General features: G+C 38.5%; 1 protein-coding gene across 1 annotated transcript in view; it reads left to right on the plus strand.

Annotated features, from left to right (window-relative positions):
• Positions 1-14,820, plus strand: part of LOC128988665 (uncharacterized) — a 47,716-nt gene extending 32,896 nt beyond the window's left edge. Inside the window, exons 12-14 of the mRNA XM_054410168.1 lie at positions 1,179-1,342; positions 9,682-9,827; positions 12,041-14,820. Coding sequence (XP_054266143.1) covers positions 1,179-1,342; positions 9,682-9,827; positions 12,041-13,036 — 1,306 coding nt within the window. The 3' untranslated portion in view covers positions 13,037-14,820. The remainder of the gene's footprint in view (positions 1-1,178; positions 1,343-9,681; positions 9,828-12,040) is intronic.
• The last annotated feature ends 1,009 nt before the right edge of the window (positions 14,821-15,829 follow it).

Raw genomic sequence — 15,829 nt, forward strand, 5'->3', positions numbered from 1 at the left:
GTCGTACCGCGCCAAAATTTCATTTGATTTCTAATCGTCGTGACATTGTTATATACCTGCTACAGGGTTTGTTTATGTAATAAAATGAAAGTTCAGAATGTGATCTTTCGAATGGTATATATATTATTCTAATCTGAGTTGATTGTAAGTGTTTTTTTACCGTTAAAAAAATTTCGGCCCATACCGTAACCAGACGACTCTGGCCATTCTAAGCATCAACGTCATACCGTAACCAGACGACGGTTGGCCACTGCTAGGGTTAAGGCTATAAAATACTATATCACATCTTAAAAAATAGTCAAATTTTTTTTATGTTTTAGTTATGATGGGATTTTTGGTAAATAAATAAGACGATACAAGTGGGTTAAATAGACAATTATTGAAGTTTGCATTAGGATTACAAAAGTCGCAACCAATCTTGAATATTAGAGCAAGTACCGGTATCTACAGTTTTTTAATCCTCATAAAAAATAACTTGAACAAAGTAAAAGTATATGTCAACACATTTGACACCTTATCCTTCATTCTGGAAGTTTTTAGTTTTTTTATCAAACTTATAAGCAATAAATAAACTTTTAGGTTTTTTTGTAAATGATCGGTCACTTAACTGGGTTTTTATTTCGCCATAAGTTTTTGATCACGATATCTTCAGTTCTCAGTTAACCCTCTTCTTCAATGAAACTCGATTAGAACCAGACTAGACGGTAGACGCTAGGGTCGCTATGAGCGCTGACCTTGAACAACTTTGGCAGGTATTGTCTCAAATTCGTCTGTCCGCTACTCCTACCACCACTCAAAAACTACAAATTCCCCGTGATTCCTACCTGACTCCTAGAATAAGTAGTCCAGAAGTTGACAAATAAAATTAGTCGCTGAATACGCTAGTCCAGCACTAGTAGTGACGTACGCTGAGTACGTTAGTCTAGGGAGTTAGACCGCAGGATCCGAAACACGATTTTTTTTTTCAATGACTATCTTTATTTATTGATTAAGTAACTCCAGGATAACTTATTCCTGAGCTCCTAAATCCGCCCAAAGTGGTATTTGTAGTGTTAAGACAGTGAATGTTATCCGTTTACACAATAGACATATATCATTCTATTTAAACTACACGGCTGTATGTTTGCTAGGTTGACTGCCCTGTATTGCTTACATTACTTGTCATTACTTTTTCATAGGATGAAGGAGCTGGAGTCCAAATTGGCTGAGAAGGATGCCATGATCCGAGTGCTGCAGAAGAAGCATACATATGACAAAGAGGTTTCTAGTTCCTACCCCAGTATCTCATTGAGCCATCACACACCCCAGACTAGTCTCAATCCACTCAACTCTCAGGATCTAGGTAACTAAAAAGCATACATATGCCAAAGAGGTTTCTAGTTCCTACCCCAGTATCTCATGAGCCATCACACACCCTAGACTAGTCTCAATCCACTCAACTCTCAGGATCTAGGTAACTAAAAAGCATACATATGACAAAGAGGTTTCTAGTTCCTACTCCAGTATCTCATTGAGCCATCACACACCCCAGACTAGTCTCAATCCACTCAACTCTCAGGACCTTGGTTACTAAAATGCATACATATGACAAAGAGGTTTCTAGTTCCTACCCAGTATCTCATTGAGCCATCACACACCCCAGACTAGTCTCAATCCACTCAACTCTCAGGACCTAGGTAACTAAAAAGCATACATATGATAAAGAGGTTTCTAGTTCCTACTACAGTATCTCATTGAGCCATCACACACCCCAGACTAGTCTCAATCCACTCAACTCTCAGGATCTAGGTAACTAAAAAGCATACATATGACAAAGAGGTTTCTAGTTCCTACCCCAGTATCTCATTGAGCCATCACACACCCCAGACTAGTCTCAATCCACTCAACTCTCAGGACCTAGGTAACTAAAAAGCATACATATGATAAAGAGGTTTCTAGTTCCTACCCAGTATCTCATTGAGCCATCACACACCCCAGACTAGTCTCAATCCACTCAACTCTCAGGATCTAGGTAACTAAAAAGCATACATATGATAAAGAGGTTTCTAGTTCCTACTACAGTATCTCATTGAGCCATCACACACCCCAGACTAGTCTCAATCCACTCAACTCTCAGGATCTAGGTAACTAAAAAGCATACATATGCCAAAGAGGTTTCTAGTTCCTACTCCATCATCTCATTGAGCCATCACACACCCCAGACTAATCTCAATCCACTCAACTCTCAGGATCTAGGTAACTAAAAAGCATACATATGACAAAGAGGTTTCTAGTTCCTACCCCAGTATCTCATTGAGCTATCACACACCCCAGACTAGTCTCAATCCACTCAACTCTCAGGATCTAGGTAACTAAAAAGCATACATATGCCAAAGAGGTTTCTAGTTCCGACCCCAGTATCTCATTGAGCCATCACACACCCCAGACTAGTCTCAATCCACTCAACTCTCAGGATCTAGGTAACTAAAAAGCATACATATGCCAAAGAGGTTTCTAGTTCCTACTCCAGTATCTCATTGAGCCATCACACACCCCAGACTAGTCTCAATCCACTCAACTCTCAGGATCTAGGTAACTAAAAAGCATACATATGACAAAGAGGTTTCTAGTTCCTACCCCAGTATCTCATTGAGCCATCACACACCCCAGACTAGTCTCAATCCACTCAACTCTCAGGATCTAGGTAACTAAAAAACATACATATGCCAAAGAGGTTTCTAGTTCCTACCCCAGTATCTCATTGAGCCATCACACACCCCAGACTAGTCTCAATCCACTCAACTCTCAGGATGTAGGTAACTAAAAAGCATACATATGACAAAGAGGTTTCTAGTTCCTACCCCAGTATCTCATTGAGCCATCACACACCCCAGACTAGTCTCAATCCACTCAACTCTCAGGATCTAGGTAACTAAAAAGCATACATATGACAAAGAGGTTTCTAGTTCCTACCCCATTATCTCATTAAACCATCACACACCCCAGACTAGTCTCAATCCACTCAACTCTCAGGATCTAGGTAACTAAAAAGCATACATATGACAAAGAGGTTTCTAGTTCCTACCCCAGTATCTCATTGAGCCATCACACACCCCAGACTAGTCTCAATCCACTCAACTCTCAGGATCTAGGTAACTAAAAAGCATACATATGACAAAGAGGTTTCTAGTTCCTACCCCAGTATCTCATTGAGCCATCACACACCCCAGACTAGTCTCAATCCACTCAACTCTCAGGATCTAGGTAACTAAAAAGCATACATATGCCAAAGAGGTTTCTAGTTCCGACCCCAGTATCTCATTGAGCCATCACACACCCCAGACTAGTCTCAATCCACTCAACTCTCAGGATCTAGGTAACTAAAAAGCATACATATGCCAAAGAGGTTTCTAGTTCCTACTCCAGTATCTCATTGAGCCATCACACACCCCAGACTAGTCTCAATCCACTCAACTCTCAGGATCTAGGTAACTAAAAAGCATACATATGACAAAGAGGTTTCTAGTTCCTACCCCAGTATCTCATTGAGCCATCACACACCCTAGACTAGTCTCAATCCACTCAACTCTCAGGATCTAGGTAACTAAAAAGCATACATATGACAAAGAGGTTTCTAGTTCCTACTCCAGTATCTCATTGAGCCATCACACACCCCAGACTAGTCTCAATCCACTCAACTCTCAGGACCTTGGTAACTAAAAAGCATACATATGTCAAAGAGGTTTCTAGTTCCTACCCTAGCATCTTCATGAGCCATCACATACCCTAGACTAGTCTCAATCCACTCGACTCTCAGGACCTAGGTAACTAAAAAGCATACATATGTCAAAGAGGTTTCTAGTTCCTACCCTAGCATCTCCTTGAGCCTTCACATACCCTAGACTAGTCTCAATCCACTCGACTCTCAGGACCTAGGTAACTAAAAAGCATACATATGACAAAGAGGTTTCTAGTTCCTACCCTAGCATCTCCTTGAGCCTTCACATACCCTAGACTAGTCTCAATCCTCTCAACTCTCAGGAACTAGGTAACTAAAAAGCATACATATGACAAAGAGGTTTCTAGTTCCTACCCTAGCATCTCCTTGAGCCTTCACATACCCTAGACTAGTCTCAATCCACTCAACTCTCAGGACCTAGGTAACTAAAAAGCATACATATGACAAAGAGGTTTCTAGTTCCTACCCTAGCATCTCCTTGAGCCTTCACATACCCTAGACTAGTCTCAATCCACTCAACTCTCAGGACCTTGGTAACTAAAAAGCATACATATGACAAAGAGGTTTCTAGTTCCTACCCTAGCATCTCCTTGAGCCTTCACATACCCTAGACTAGTCTCAATCCACTCAACTCTCAGGACCTAGGTAACTAAAAAGCATACATATGACAAAGAGGTTTCTAGTTCCTACCCTAGCATCTCCTTGAGCCTTCACATACCCTAGACTAGTCTCAATCCACTCAACTCTCAGGACCTAGGTAACTAAAAAGCATACATATGACAAAGAGGTTTCTAGTTCCTACCCTAGCATCTCCTTGAGCCTTCACATACCCTAGACTAGCCTCAATCCACTCAACTCTCAGGACCTTGGTAACTAAAAAGCATACATATGACAAAGAGGTTTCTAGTTCCTACCCCAGTATCTCCTTGACCCTTCACATACCCTAGACTAGTCTCAATCCACTCAACTCTCAGGACCTAGGTAACTAAAAAGCATACATATGCCAAAGAGGTTTCTAGTTCCTACCCCAGTATCTCCTTGAGCCTTTACATACCCTAGACTAGTCTCAATCCACTCAACTCTCAGGACCTAGGTAACTAAAAAGCATACATATGACAAAGAGGTTTCTAGTTCCTACCCCAGTATCTCATTGAGCCATCACACACCCCAGACTAGTCTCAATCCACTCAACTCTCAGGATCTAGGTAACTAAAAAACATACATATGCCAAAGAGGTTTCTAGTTCCTACCCCAGTATCTCCTTGAGCCTTCACACACCCCAGACTAGCCTCAATCCACTCAACTCTCAGGACCTAGGTAACTAATAAGCATACATATGACAAAGAGGTTTCTAGTTCCTACCCCAGTATCTCCTTGAGCCTTCACACACCCCAGACTAGCCTCAATCCACTCAACTCTCAGGACCTAGGTAACTAAAAAGCATACATATGACAAAGAGGTTTCTAGTTCCTACCCCAGTATCTCCTTGAGCCTACACATACCCTAGACTAGCCTCAATCCACTCAACTCTCAGGACCTTGGTTACTAAAAAGCATACATATGCCAAAGAGGTTTCTAGTTCCTACCCCAGTATCTCATTGAGCCATCACACACCCCAGACTAGTCCACTAGTCTCAATCCACTCAACTCTCAGGATCTAGGTAACTAAAAAGCATTCATATGACAAAGAGGTTTCTAGTTCCTACCCCAGTATCTCCTTGAGCCTTCACATACCCTAGACTAGCCTCAATCCACTCAACTCTCAGGATCTAGGTAACTAAAAAGCATTCATATGACAAAGAGGTTTCTAGTTCCTACCACAGTATCTCCTTGAGCCTTCACATACCCTAGACTAGCCTCAATCCACTCAACTCTCAGGACCTTGGTTACTAAAAAGCATACATATGACAAAGAGGTTTCTAGTTCCTACCCCAGTATCTCATTGAGCCATCACACACCCCAGACTAGTCCACTAGTCTCAATCCACTCAACTCTCAGGATCTAGGTAACTAAAAAGCATTCATATGACAAAGAGGTTTCTAGTTCCTACCCCAGTATCTCCTTGAGCCTTCACATACCCTAGACTAGCCTCAATCCACTCAACTCTCAGGACCTTGGTAACTAAAAAGCATACATATGACAAAGAGGTTTCTAGTTCCTACCCCAGTATCTCCTTGAGCCATCACACACCCCAGACTAGTCTCAATCCACTCAACTCTCAGGACCTAGGTAACTAAAAAGCATACATATGACAAAGAGGTTTCTAGTTCCTACCCCAGTATCTCATTGAGCCATCACACACCCTAGACTAGTCTCAATCCACTCAACTCTCAGGACCTAGGTAACTAAAAAGCATACATATGACAAAGAGGTTTCTAGTTCCTACCCTAGCATCACCTTGAGCCTTCACATACCCTAGACTAGCCTTAATCCACTCAACTCTCAGGACCTAGGTAACTAAAAAGCATACATATGACAAAGAGGTTTCTAGTTCCTACCCCAGTATCTCCTTGAGCCTTCACATACCCTAGACTAGTCTCAATCCACTCAACTCTCAGGACCTAGGTAACTAAAAAGCATACATATGACAAAGAGGTTTCTAGTTCCTACCCTAGCATCTCCTTGAGCCTTCACATACCCTAGACTAGCCTCAATCCACTCAACTCTCAGGACCTAGGTAACTAAAAAGCATACATATGACAAAGAGGTTTCTAGTTCCTACCCTAGCATCTCCTTGAGCCTTCACACACCCCAGACTAGTCTCAATCCACTCAACTCTCAGGACCTTGGTTACTAAAAAGCATACATATGACAAAGAGGTTTCTAGCTCCTACCCCAGTATCTCCTTGAGCCTTCACATACCCTAGACTAGTCTCAATCCACTCAACTCTCAGGACCTAGGTAACTAAAAAGCATACATATGACAAAGAGGTTTCTAGTTCCTACCCTAGCATCTCCTTGAGCCTTCACATACCCTAGACTAGCCTCAATCCACTCAACTCTCAGGACCTAGGTAACTAAAAAGCATACATATGACAAAGAGGTTTCTAGTTCCTACCCCAGTATCTCCTTGAGCCTTCACATACCCTAGACTAGTCTCAATCCACTCAACTCTCAGGACCTAGGTAACTAAAAAGCATACATATGACAAAGAGGTTTCTAGTTCCTACCCTAGCATCTCCTTGAGCCTTCACATACCCTAGACTAGCCTCAATCCACTCAACTCTCAGGACCTAGGTAACTAAAAAGCATACATATGACAAAGAGGTTTCTAGTTCCTACCCTAGCATCTCCTTGAGCCTTCACATACCCTAGACTAGCCTTAATCCACTCAACTCTCAGGACCTAGGTAACTAAAAAGCATACATATGACAAAGAGGTTTCTAGTTCCTACCCTAGCATCACCTTGAGCCTTCACATACCCTAGACTAGCCTTAATCCACTCAACTCTCAGGACCTAGGTAACTAAAAAGCATACATATGACAAAGAGGTTTCTAGTTCCTACCCCAGTATCTCCTTGAGCCTTCACATACCCTAGACTAGTCTCAATCCACTCAACTCTCAGGACCTAGGTAACTAAAAAGCATACATATGACAAAGAGGTTTCTAGTTCCTACCCTAGCATCTCCTTGAGCCTTCACATACCCTAGACTAGCCTCAATCCACTCAACTCTCAGGACCTAGGTAACTAAAAAGCATACATATGACAAAGAGGTTTCTAGTTCCTACCCTAGCATCTCCTTGAGCCTTCACACACCCCAGACTAGTCTCAATCCACTCAACTCTCAGGACCTTGGTTACTAAAAAGCATACATATGACAAAGAGGTTTCTAGCTCCTACCCCAGTATCTCCTTGAGCCTTCACATACCCTAGACTAGTCTCAATCCACTCAACTCTCAGGACCTAGGTAACTAAAAAGCATACATATGACAAAGAGGTTTCTAGTTCCTACCCTAGCATCTCCTTGAGCCTTCACATACCCTAGACTAGCCTCAATCCACTCAACTCTCAGGACCTAGGTAACTAAAAAGCATACATATGACAAAGAGGTTTCTAGTTCCTACCCCAGTATCTCCTTGAGCCTTCACATACCCTAGACTAGCCTCAATCCACTCAACTCTCAGGACCTAGGTAACTAAAAAGCATACATATGACAAAGAGGTTTCTAGTTCCTACCCTAGCATCTCCTTGAGCCTTCACATACCCTAGACTAGCCTCAATCCACTCAACTCTCAGGACCTAGGTAACTAAAAAGCATACATATGACAAAGAGGTTTCTAGTTCCTACCCCAGTATCTCCTTGAGCCTTCACATACCCTAGACTAGCCTCAATCCACTCAACTCTCAGGACCTAGGTAACTAAAAAGCATACATATGACAAAGAGGTTTCTAGTTCCTACCCCAGTATCTCCTTGAGCCTTCACATACCCTAGACTAGTCTCAATCCACTCAACTCTCAGGACCTAGGTAACTAAAAAGCATACATATGACAAAGAGGTTTCTAGTTCCTACCCTAGCATCTCCTTGAGCCTTCACATACCCTAGACTAGCCTCAATCCACTCAACTCTCAGGACCTAGGTAACTAAAAAGCATACATATGACAAAGAGGTTTCTAGTTCCTACCCTAGCATCTCCTTGAGCCTTCACATACCCTAGACTAGCCTCAATCCACTCAACTCTCAGGACCTAGGTAACTAAAAAGCATACATATGACAAAGAGGTTTCTAGTTCCTACCCTAGCATCTCCTTGAGCCTTCACATACCCTAGACTAGCCTCAATCCACTCAACTCTCAGGACCTTGGTAACTAAAAAGCATACATATGCCAAAGAGGTTTCTAGTTCCTACCCCAGCATCTCCTTGAGCCTTCACACACCCCAGACTAGTCTCAATCCACTCAACTCTCAGGACCTTGGTTACTATGCTCGACGTGTCAAATTTGTTATTTCTTGTTTGCAAATTTTTTATTTTATACTATACTATTAGCACTTCATTGAAAAAAAAACACCTTTTTCATAGTAGCTAACCTTAGTACTCCTTAAATTTAATTTAGGGATGGACAAGATTGGATTTTTAGTTTGAGACTAGACAAAATTTTTATTTCTTATAAAATTCCAAAACGAGATCGAGACAGGATTTCCTTTCTCATACACAACGGGAAATGCACGTTCAACATTTTTACCTGATTTTGTAACATTGTTAGATGACTGTTTAAATACAAAAATGCAAACTTATGTTACATAACAATAATAGGAAAGAATATTTAAAATCTTTTATTAAAAAAAAACAGCTTAAAAAATGTATATTTATTACGCCTTACTTATTAAAATTGCTTACGATTAGGAAACATGGTGATATCAGTTAGAGTTAAACTTATCCTACAAAAAAAAATAATTCATAAAATAAAAGCAATATTAATTTGTATAAAATAGCTACTTGTTTTGCCTTTGTTTATAGTAGTGAAACATGCCTCACACTGCTTACACTCAACAAAACTTCTCAAATGATAAAATAATTAAAGTAATATTTACATGTAAAGAATTAATTTAATAAGAACGCCTTCACAAAGGAAACGCAACTACAACGCGCTCCTGTATTGCGGGTATTGCATTGACTTTCTGCAGGCGCAGACGTTTTTTATTTTTATTCTCGTCCTGAAAAAAGTTTGATGAAAAAGAAATCTTGTCTCTTATAACAAGATTTAAAATTTCCCAAAGTTTTGAGACTTGACCGTCCCTCTTGACCATCCATAATTTAATTTAATTTAGATAGAGAATACAAACCTGTACCTAACTGTTTTTAACACCTGTTTAAGGAAATATTTTAGTAAGAGTCCAATCATAAAATATAAATTTGCTTTGTCTGCAGGGATATTTGAGTTTTGGTTTCGATTTTGTAACTTGAAATTTCTGGTTTAGAGCATAACTAAATGGTTGATTTTATCGCTGGTGATGTGTGCAGGTCAAGTGTCAACAACGAGTGTGTTCTCGACGGCCAGCAGCGGATACTCGTACTCGGGCAGTGTGGACAGTTCCTATCACAAATACTCACCTCACAAGTCACTAGATGATCAACTCAAAGAGCTTGACTCTCAACTGCTCAGCAAGGTAACTTTAGTGACCAATACCTTTGAGAATCCTCCATCTGGTAAGTGATGTAAACACAGGGACAATATCTCATTGGTACAAATTTTGTTTTACTGTAATCATCAAGGTTAAACGGAAGAGAACTATTAATGAATTAAACAATTAAATAATAATAATAAAGTTGATTTTTCATAGCCAGTGTAATATGTGAAACTAGTTCTGATGTGAATTAATGACCACTAGCAAAAACTCGTATTGCTGTTGACCGAAATGCTATCAACAAAAAGTTAACAAAAGTTGCTCGCCTAATACAAATCGCTCCTCCTTCAAATGCACATTTCAGTAAAATTTCTGAAATGTTCTATTTAAAAACTAGTGCCCCTGTTGCTCATGACCGAGCAATCGCAAAGTATTACAGGCGTTATTTCAAAACGAATAACAGTCATAATTTCCGATGACTTAAAAAAGTCAACTCAAAGATAAATAATGTATCAAATCACTCCACTCCAGTTATCGATACTGAAAACGAACGCTCTTGTGTGTATCATGTGAACAGCTATGAACAGCTGTTTTAGTATGCAATTGATACAAATTATTCGTCTGTTTAAGTAAACAAAATCTTTTCTTCATAAGAAATACATTGTCATTTTAATGGCCTGTGGGGCAAAGCACCAGGACTTTTATTACAGAAATTAGCGAAAGTCTACACAAAAAATAATTAATTTTGACACACCGTTTGTAAAAATCCGTCCATTATTAATGGAAGAGCAGTGTTTTGTAGAATTCACGTATTTATATATCAGGATAATTATTGAAATAAGTTATACTAAACTTGTACAGTATTACTTTTGATTGTTACCAACTAGGATAAACCAAGTGAACAGTTTAGTCAGTAAACATTGCAGTGTTGAAGTTGTTTTTAGCTATGTGAGGTGGCAACGTTGACCTTCACAGGTAACAGATTGGTGTTAAACGTTTGTGACAATTTGCAGTGTCTTTATTTGACATAGAATCTTGACATTTGATTGTGTGGCTTCTGATCCCATTGTGTTATTAGCTTTCCTCCAAAATGTAAAATTTAGCTAATGTAAACCAGTTTTATTGTTTAGGTTTTGGTACATAAGTACATTGATTTATTTTCTGTTGGTAGAGAACGTTTTGTAAGAATTAAAATTGTGTTGGTTGGTATAAAGGTTTTTTTTTATTGAAAGTTAATCAGTTATTAGCATTTTTTAAACTTTGTGTACAAATGTGAATAGCATAATTTGATATTCAATTTAGTGATGTGAGGTTTATATATTCAAAAAATTTATTTGCTTGGTTTTTTTAAATCTCCTGATTACTATATTCTTAGCAATATAGAAGTGCCCCTGAATGTTAGGTAGGCTCACACACACAAAAACAAAGGCAAGGGATTAGGACATACCTCGTCCTTTCTTTATCAAACGTACATGTTATAACTTTGACATTAATAATGAAATGTATAATTAAATTTACAAGTTCAACAAGGCCAATATATAAAAATTTTATTTTATTCACTAGCGCTTTCAGAAACTAGGTTTCCATCTTCAGGCACTTTTGTACACTGGTACAAAAAGTAAATATTTACTTAATAATAAATTAATTTTAAACAAAGTTAAAACAGATGTTGTAAAGGACATTGGAAAAATATATAAAAATTAATATTAGAAAAATAATCTTGAATTTTGGATATATTACAGTGTTGTTCTTGATGTAATTATTTATTTTTTTAAATTGGAAAATCATTATGTGTTGGGTCAAAAACCAACCGGATTGAACCAATTAAAGTTAATAACTTTAGTGTTTTATTAATTAACAAAAACTAATAATGTTTTGCACTAATTAGGTTTTGGAAAAAAGTTGATTATGGTAATAAAAACAAATTCATTAACAAACATTGAAGTAAGCTCACATTCTATGGTGTTATATTTCATTGATGGTCAGGTTATTTAGGGTTATAAACACTTTCAAAAGTGGTTTAATCCTTAACGGGGTGCAAAGTTTTGTTTTTCTAGTTAGTTTTTTGTAAGTACCCTCTTCTTAAGCAGTTCACGCTTACTTAATAGTAGCCTACTAATTCCCCGTTGTTCCTATAATCCCGCTTTTGTATTTCACTCACTCCGCATGAGCCGGCGTGTTTAACACGTGTGACTAATCCTTTCTCTCCGCTCCGCAGATTCCTGATTCCTCGCGTTTGTTTTCCTTGGTTTCAGAGAGGTCTTTGCTGTTTTCCAGGATTCTCTCATCCAGGCACTTCGTCGAGAAAAGGAAAAATACCCCAGCCACTATTGGCGAGTGTAGGAGGCTTTGAGGCCGGTGGGTTCCTACAGGGGCTGGTCAGCAGTTCGGGACAGGCCGGCAACGAGATGGTGTTGTTGGAGAAGCAAGGGCTGTGTTCCCAGCAGCAGCGTGGGCAGGGAGAGAGGTGTGGCAGTCTGCCTCCTAGCTCTCTACCACGACCTAAGCGTCACCACAAGGCAGCTAACACTAAGGAGCGACGGCTTGGCGAGTATGGCAGACTGAGTGACGGAGAGGGCTCCAGCAGCCGCAAAGCATCAGCCAACTCTAGTACGGACGCTGCAGACAAGACCAGGAGTTCTCCATCACGACCTGTGATACCGCTACCTACCCGCAAGTTGGGCGAGTATGGGCGGCTGAGTGACGGTGACCGCAAGACCTCTGCAAGCAACTCCAATGAAGACGTTACAACCGACAAGCCTAGAGAATCTCCGATGAGGAATATCCCCCTACCTCCGAGGAAACTCGGAGAATACGGACGTCTGAGCTCTGACTCCGGTAGAAAAACCCCAACAGACCTCGCATCCAGTGGAACTCCGGATAATTTGAGCCTCAATCCCAGAAGCTCCCCGGTGAGGAAATTCTCTGAATACAGTAGGTACGAGGTTACTAGCAAACCAGCTGAAAATAAGTCTATCTTGGAGTTTAACGGAAGGAAACTGTCATCGGAGAAGACTAGGGAATCTCCGTCAAGAAGTTTGATACCTACACCACGAAAGCTGTCGGATTTTGGATGTTTTGAGTCTCCTCCTCCTTCCCCACAGAGTAAGGAGTCCAAGTTACGTCTGATTGGTCCTGGAACTCTACGGACAAGAAGGGGCTCGCTCAGCCAGCCCCCCTCTCCTAAAGCTCCCTCCGAACCTGGTGTTAGATCTCTCCCAACCCCCAACAAATACAGGATCCAGTTCTAAACTGATATTATGTACCTACCTTAGTTATTTTCCATTAGATGTTTGAAAACATAGTGCTCTTCTTTGATGCCTTACTTTGATACCAGATTATAGCACAAATGTGAATTGCTACAATCAAAACCAAGATTGTTGCTTTTTAGTGGCCTTCTACAATAACCTAAGATTAAATACAGCCCTTAATTTTTTTTTAATACCTACCCCTTTGTAAACAAAGATATTAAAGATCTTACCAAGCCTTACTGTATGACTTGATAACAGTAAATATATTGTTTAATCTAGTAGTAGAACATTTTAACAAAGCATACTAATAATATATTTCTTTATTTTTAAGTCTGTGCCTCTAGGTAATCCTTGTTATATTTGTTAGTATTATAAACTATTAATTATTGTTACCAATTTACCTAGTTGTGTCATATTTTGTTTTTAGAAATTAGTATCTATAGTATAGTTTGTCTCTCTTTTAAATATTTCTTAGCCATCTGCTCTCATTTTAGTTAACATAATTATTTTTATGATTATGCATCTTAAATACATATGCATACATTAGGTCATTTTATATATGTACTACTGAAATGTATTACATTTGAAAATGTACCTGATTTGCTACAGAAATATACTTTGCTAACTACAGAAGTGTAGCCAAGCTAAGTAATTCAATGTAGCTCTAAATTTATAGAAAATGAACTGTACTTTAAACTATTGTAGCGAGGTTGAGATTTTGGACACCTAATGATTTAGAAATAATATTTGCGATAAACGATTTGTTTATAGATATAAGCTTAAACAAATACCGGATGGCGGGAAACAAAAATCTACTTTTTTTGACGATTTATGGAATAGAAGTTTGAGAGGGAGTATGTTAAATCCATGGTACAGTCTAGGAGTTTAAAAATGATATATTCTTATACACAAGATTTCATACAAAATATCAAGAGCAAATCCGTGACTAAGGAAACCATCAAAGACAGAGTAAATATCTCCGGTTTGTCTGTGCTACCATAGAAAAGAAAACTTTTTAATAATCTAGCTTAATTTTTTTAGTATAGAGATAGAGGCAACCAATTTGATTCTTGCAAAATTAATAACTGGGACTTAAAGGTTGAAAATGATACTATGGTTTTAATGTGTGCTGAGATGTGTTTTGAAGTAAAGGTTTGGTAGAGAAGTTTATTTCACAGTTAAATTTTTTTATGAAACTAATATTACTGTACCTAAAACTAATATGTAGGTAGTCATTTTTACTAATCAGTATAACCCTTTTTACTAATTATCAAAGTTTTTATGTCAAGGTTTCTTAAAGTGTTGAAAACTTAAGTAGAAAATTTAAAACAATTAATTAAAGTGTGCCGTATGGTAAAAAATTTGGGTTTAAAACCTTAGCTTTAATTAATGAAATCATCAATTTGTTACATTAATCAAGGAATAAATAAATTTTGTTTCTGCAAAATTACTGTCAGATTTGTTAGGTATTGTAGTCTTATATTTAATATATATCACAGCTGGTATCAATTTATTTTATTCTACCTTGTTTTTGTAATATGGTGCTTCAATAAATGTTAACATCTCAGATCAAACCTCCTCTGTGATAAAGCTCATTCAAGAGCTGTCATGCCCGCCAATGTATATTGTACTATTTTTTTTTACACACTCGTTATGTAAATCCTAACATATATTTGTAATCTTTGTGTGATATGTATTAAATTTATTTATTTTAGACATAACAATTGTAACATTTATGATTCACTGATAAAGCCAAATCCAAAGAATAAAACTCATGTTGTTGTTACTCTTGTTGATTTATTATTTGCCTCTCTATTTGTCTAAATATATATTATGTTGCTGACTTTTTTTTCATTAGGAATGGTCACAAAAACAGGGGGTGTCATAAAGGATACAACTTCTATAGGGTTCTTATAAGGTTTACCCACAGAGCATAGAATTAAATATAGAGTCACCACTCCTATACCTACAGCTATACCAGTAGTGAAGCCGATTTCCGCCATCTTGGTAAGAGAGTCAGGCTTGGAACTTTGAAAACACGGTGTCATTACCACTGTCTTATTCTATGCTTCTTTATGAATTAGATTAAGCTACCGCTCCGAGGATACATATAGAACTATCCCCCCTTCGATATTGACCTAGGACTCTGCCCCGCGGGCTTTCAAAGTTCTGAGGTGAGAGTTTTAAAAGTAAATATTGATTGGTGGTTTCCATGGTAACAATATAATGGTTTAAATGTAAATGCAGATGGGGCCGGCCACCATCTTGGTACGAGAAGCCTGCTTCACTCCAGACGGCAAGTGCCGCATCTATATTTATTCTATGCTCTGTGGGTTTACCACCTACGTTTACCTGTGGGTTTACCTTCTTTCTGTTGGAATAAAGATATAATTCATTTATTCTTGCTAGATGCTTTAATGCCTATACAAAATGCTTACAAGGTTTAATTTTATGCCACGAAAACCCCATGAAAAACTATTCCAAACAAACATTATATTCAATCGATTGATGGAATCTAAAATTGAGAGGGAGTATGTTTTATCCATGGCACAGTCCAGGTGTTTAAATGATATATTCTTACTCGAGAATTAATACGAAATATCAAGAGCATATATGTGACCAAAGAGACCATCAAAGACAAAAGAGTAAATATCTCTGGTTTGTCTGTGCTACCAAAACCATAGAAGATGTATCTAAGAAGACTTTTTAAAGCTTTGTTTTTAACTTTCAAGTTATAGATAAAATATTATCATTTTACGCAAATGGAACTTGCATATTTAAAACAACTCCATT

The sequence above is a fragment of the Macrosteles quadrilineatus genome, unplaced genomic scaffold (assembly GCF_028750875.1).
Source record: "Macrosteles quadrilineatus isolate MER2022 unplaced genomic scaffold, UCM_ALF_1.0 Scaffold_3__2_contigs__length_128488019, whole genome shotgun sequence".
In the NCBI taxonomy this organism is placed as follows: Eukaryota; Metazoa; Arthropoda; class Insecta; order Hemiptera; family Cicadellidae; genus Macrosteles; species Macrosteles quadrilineatus.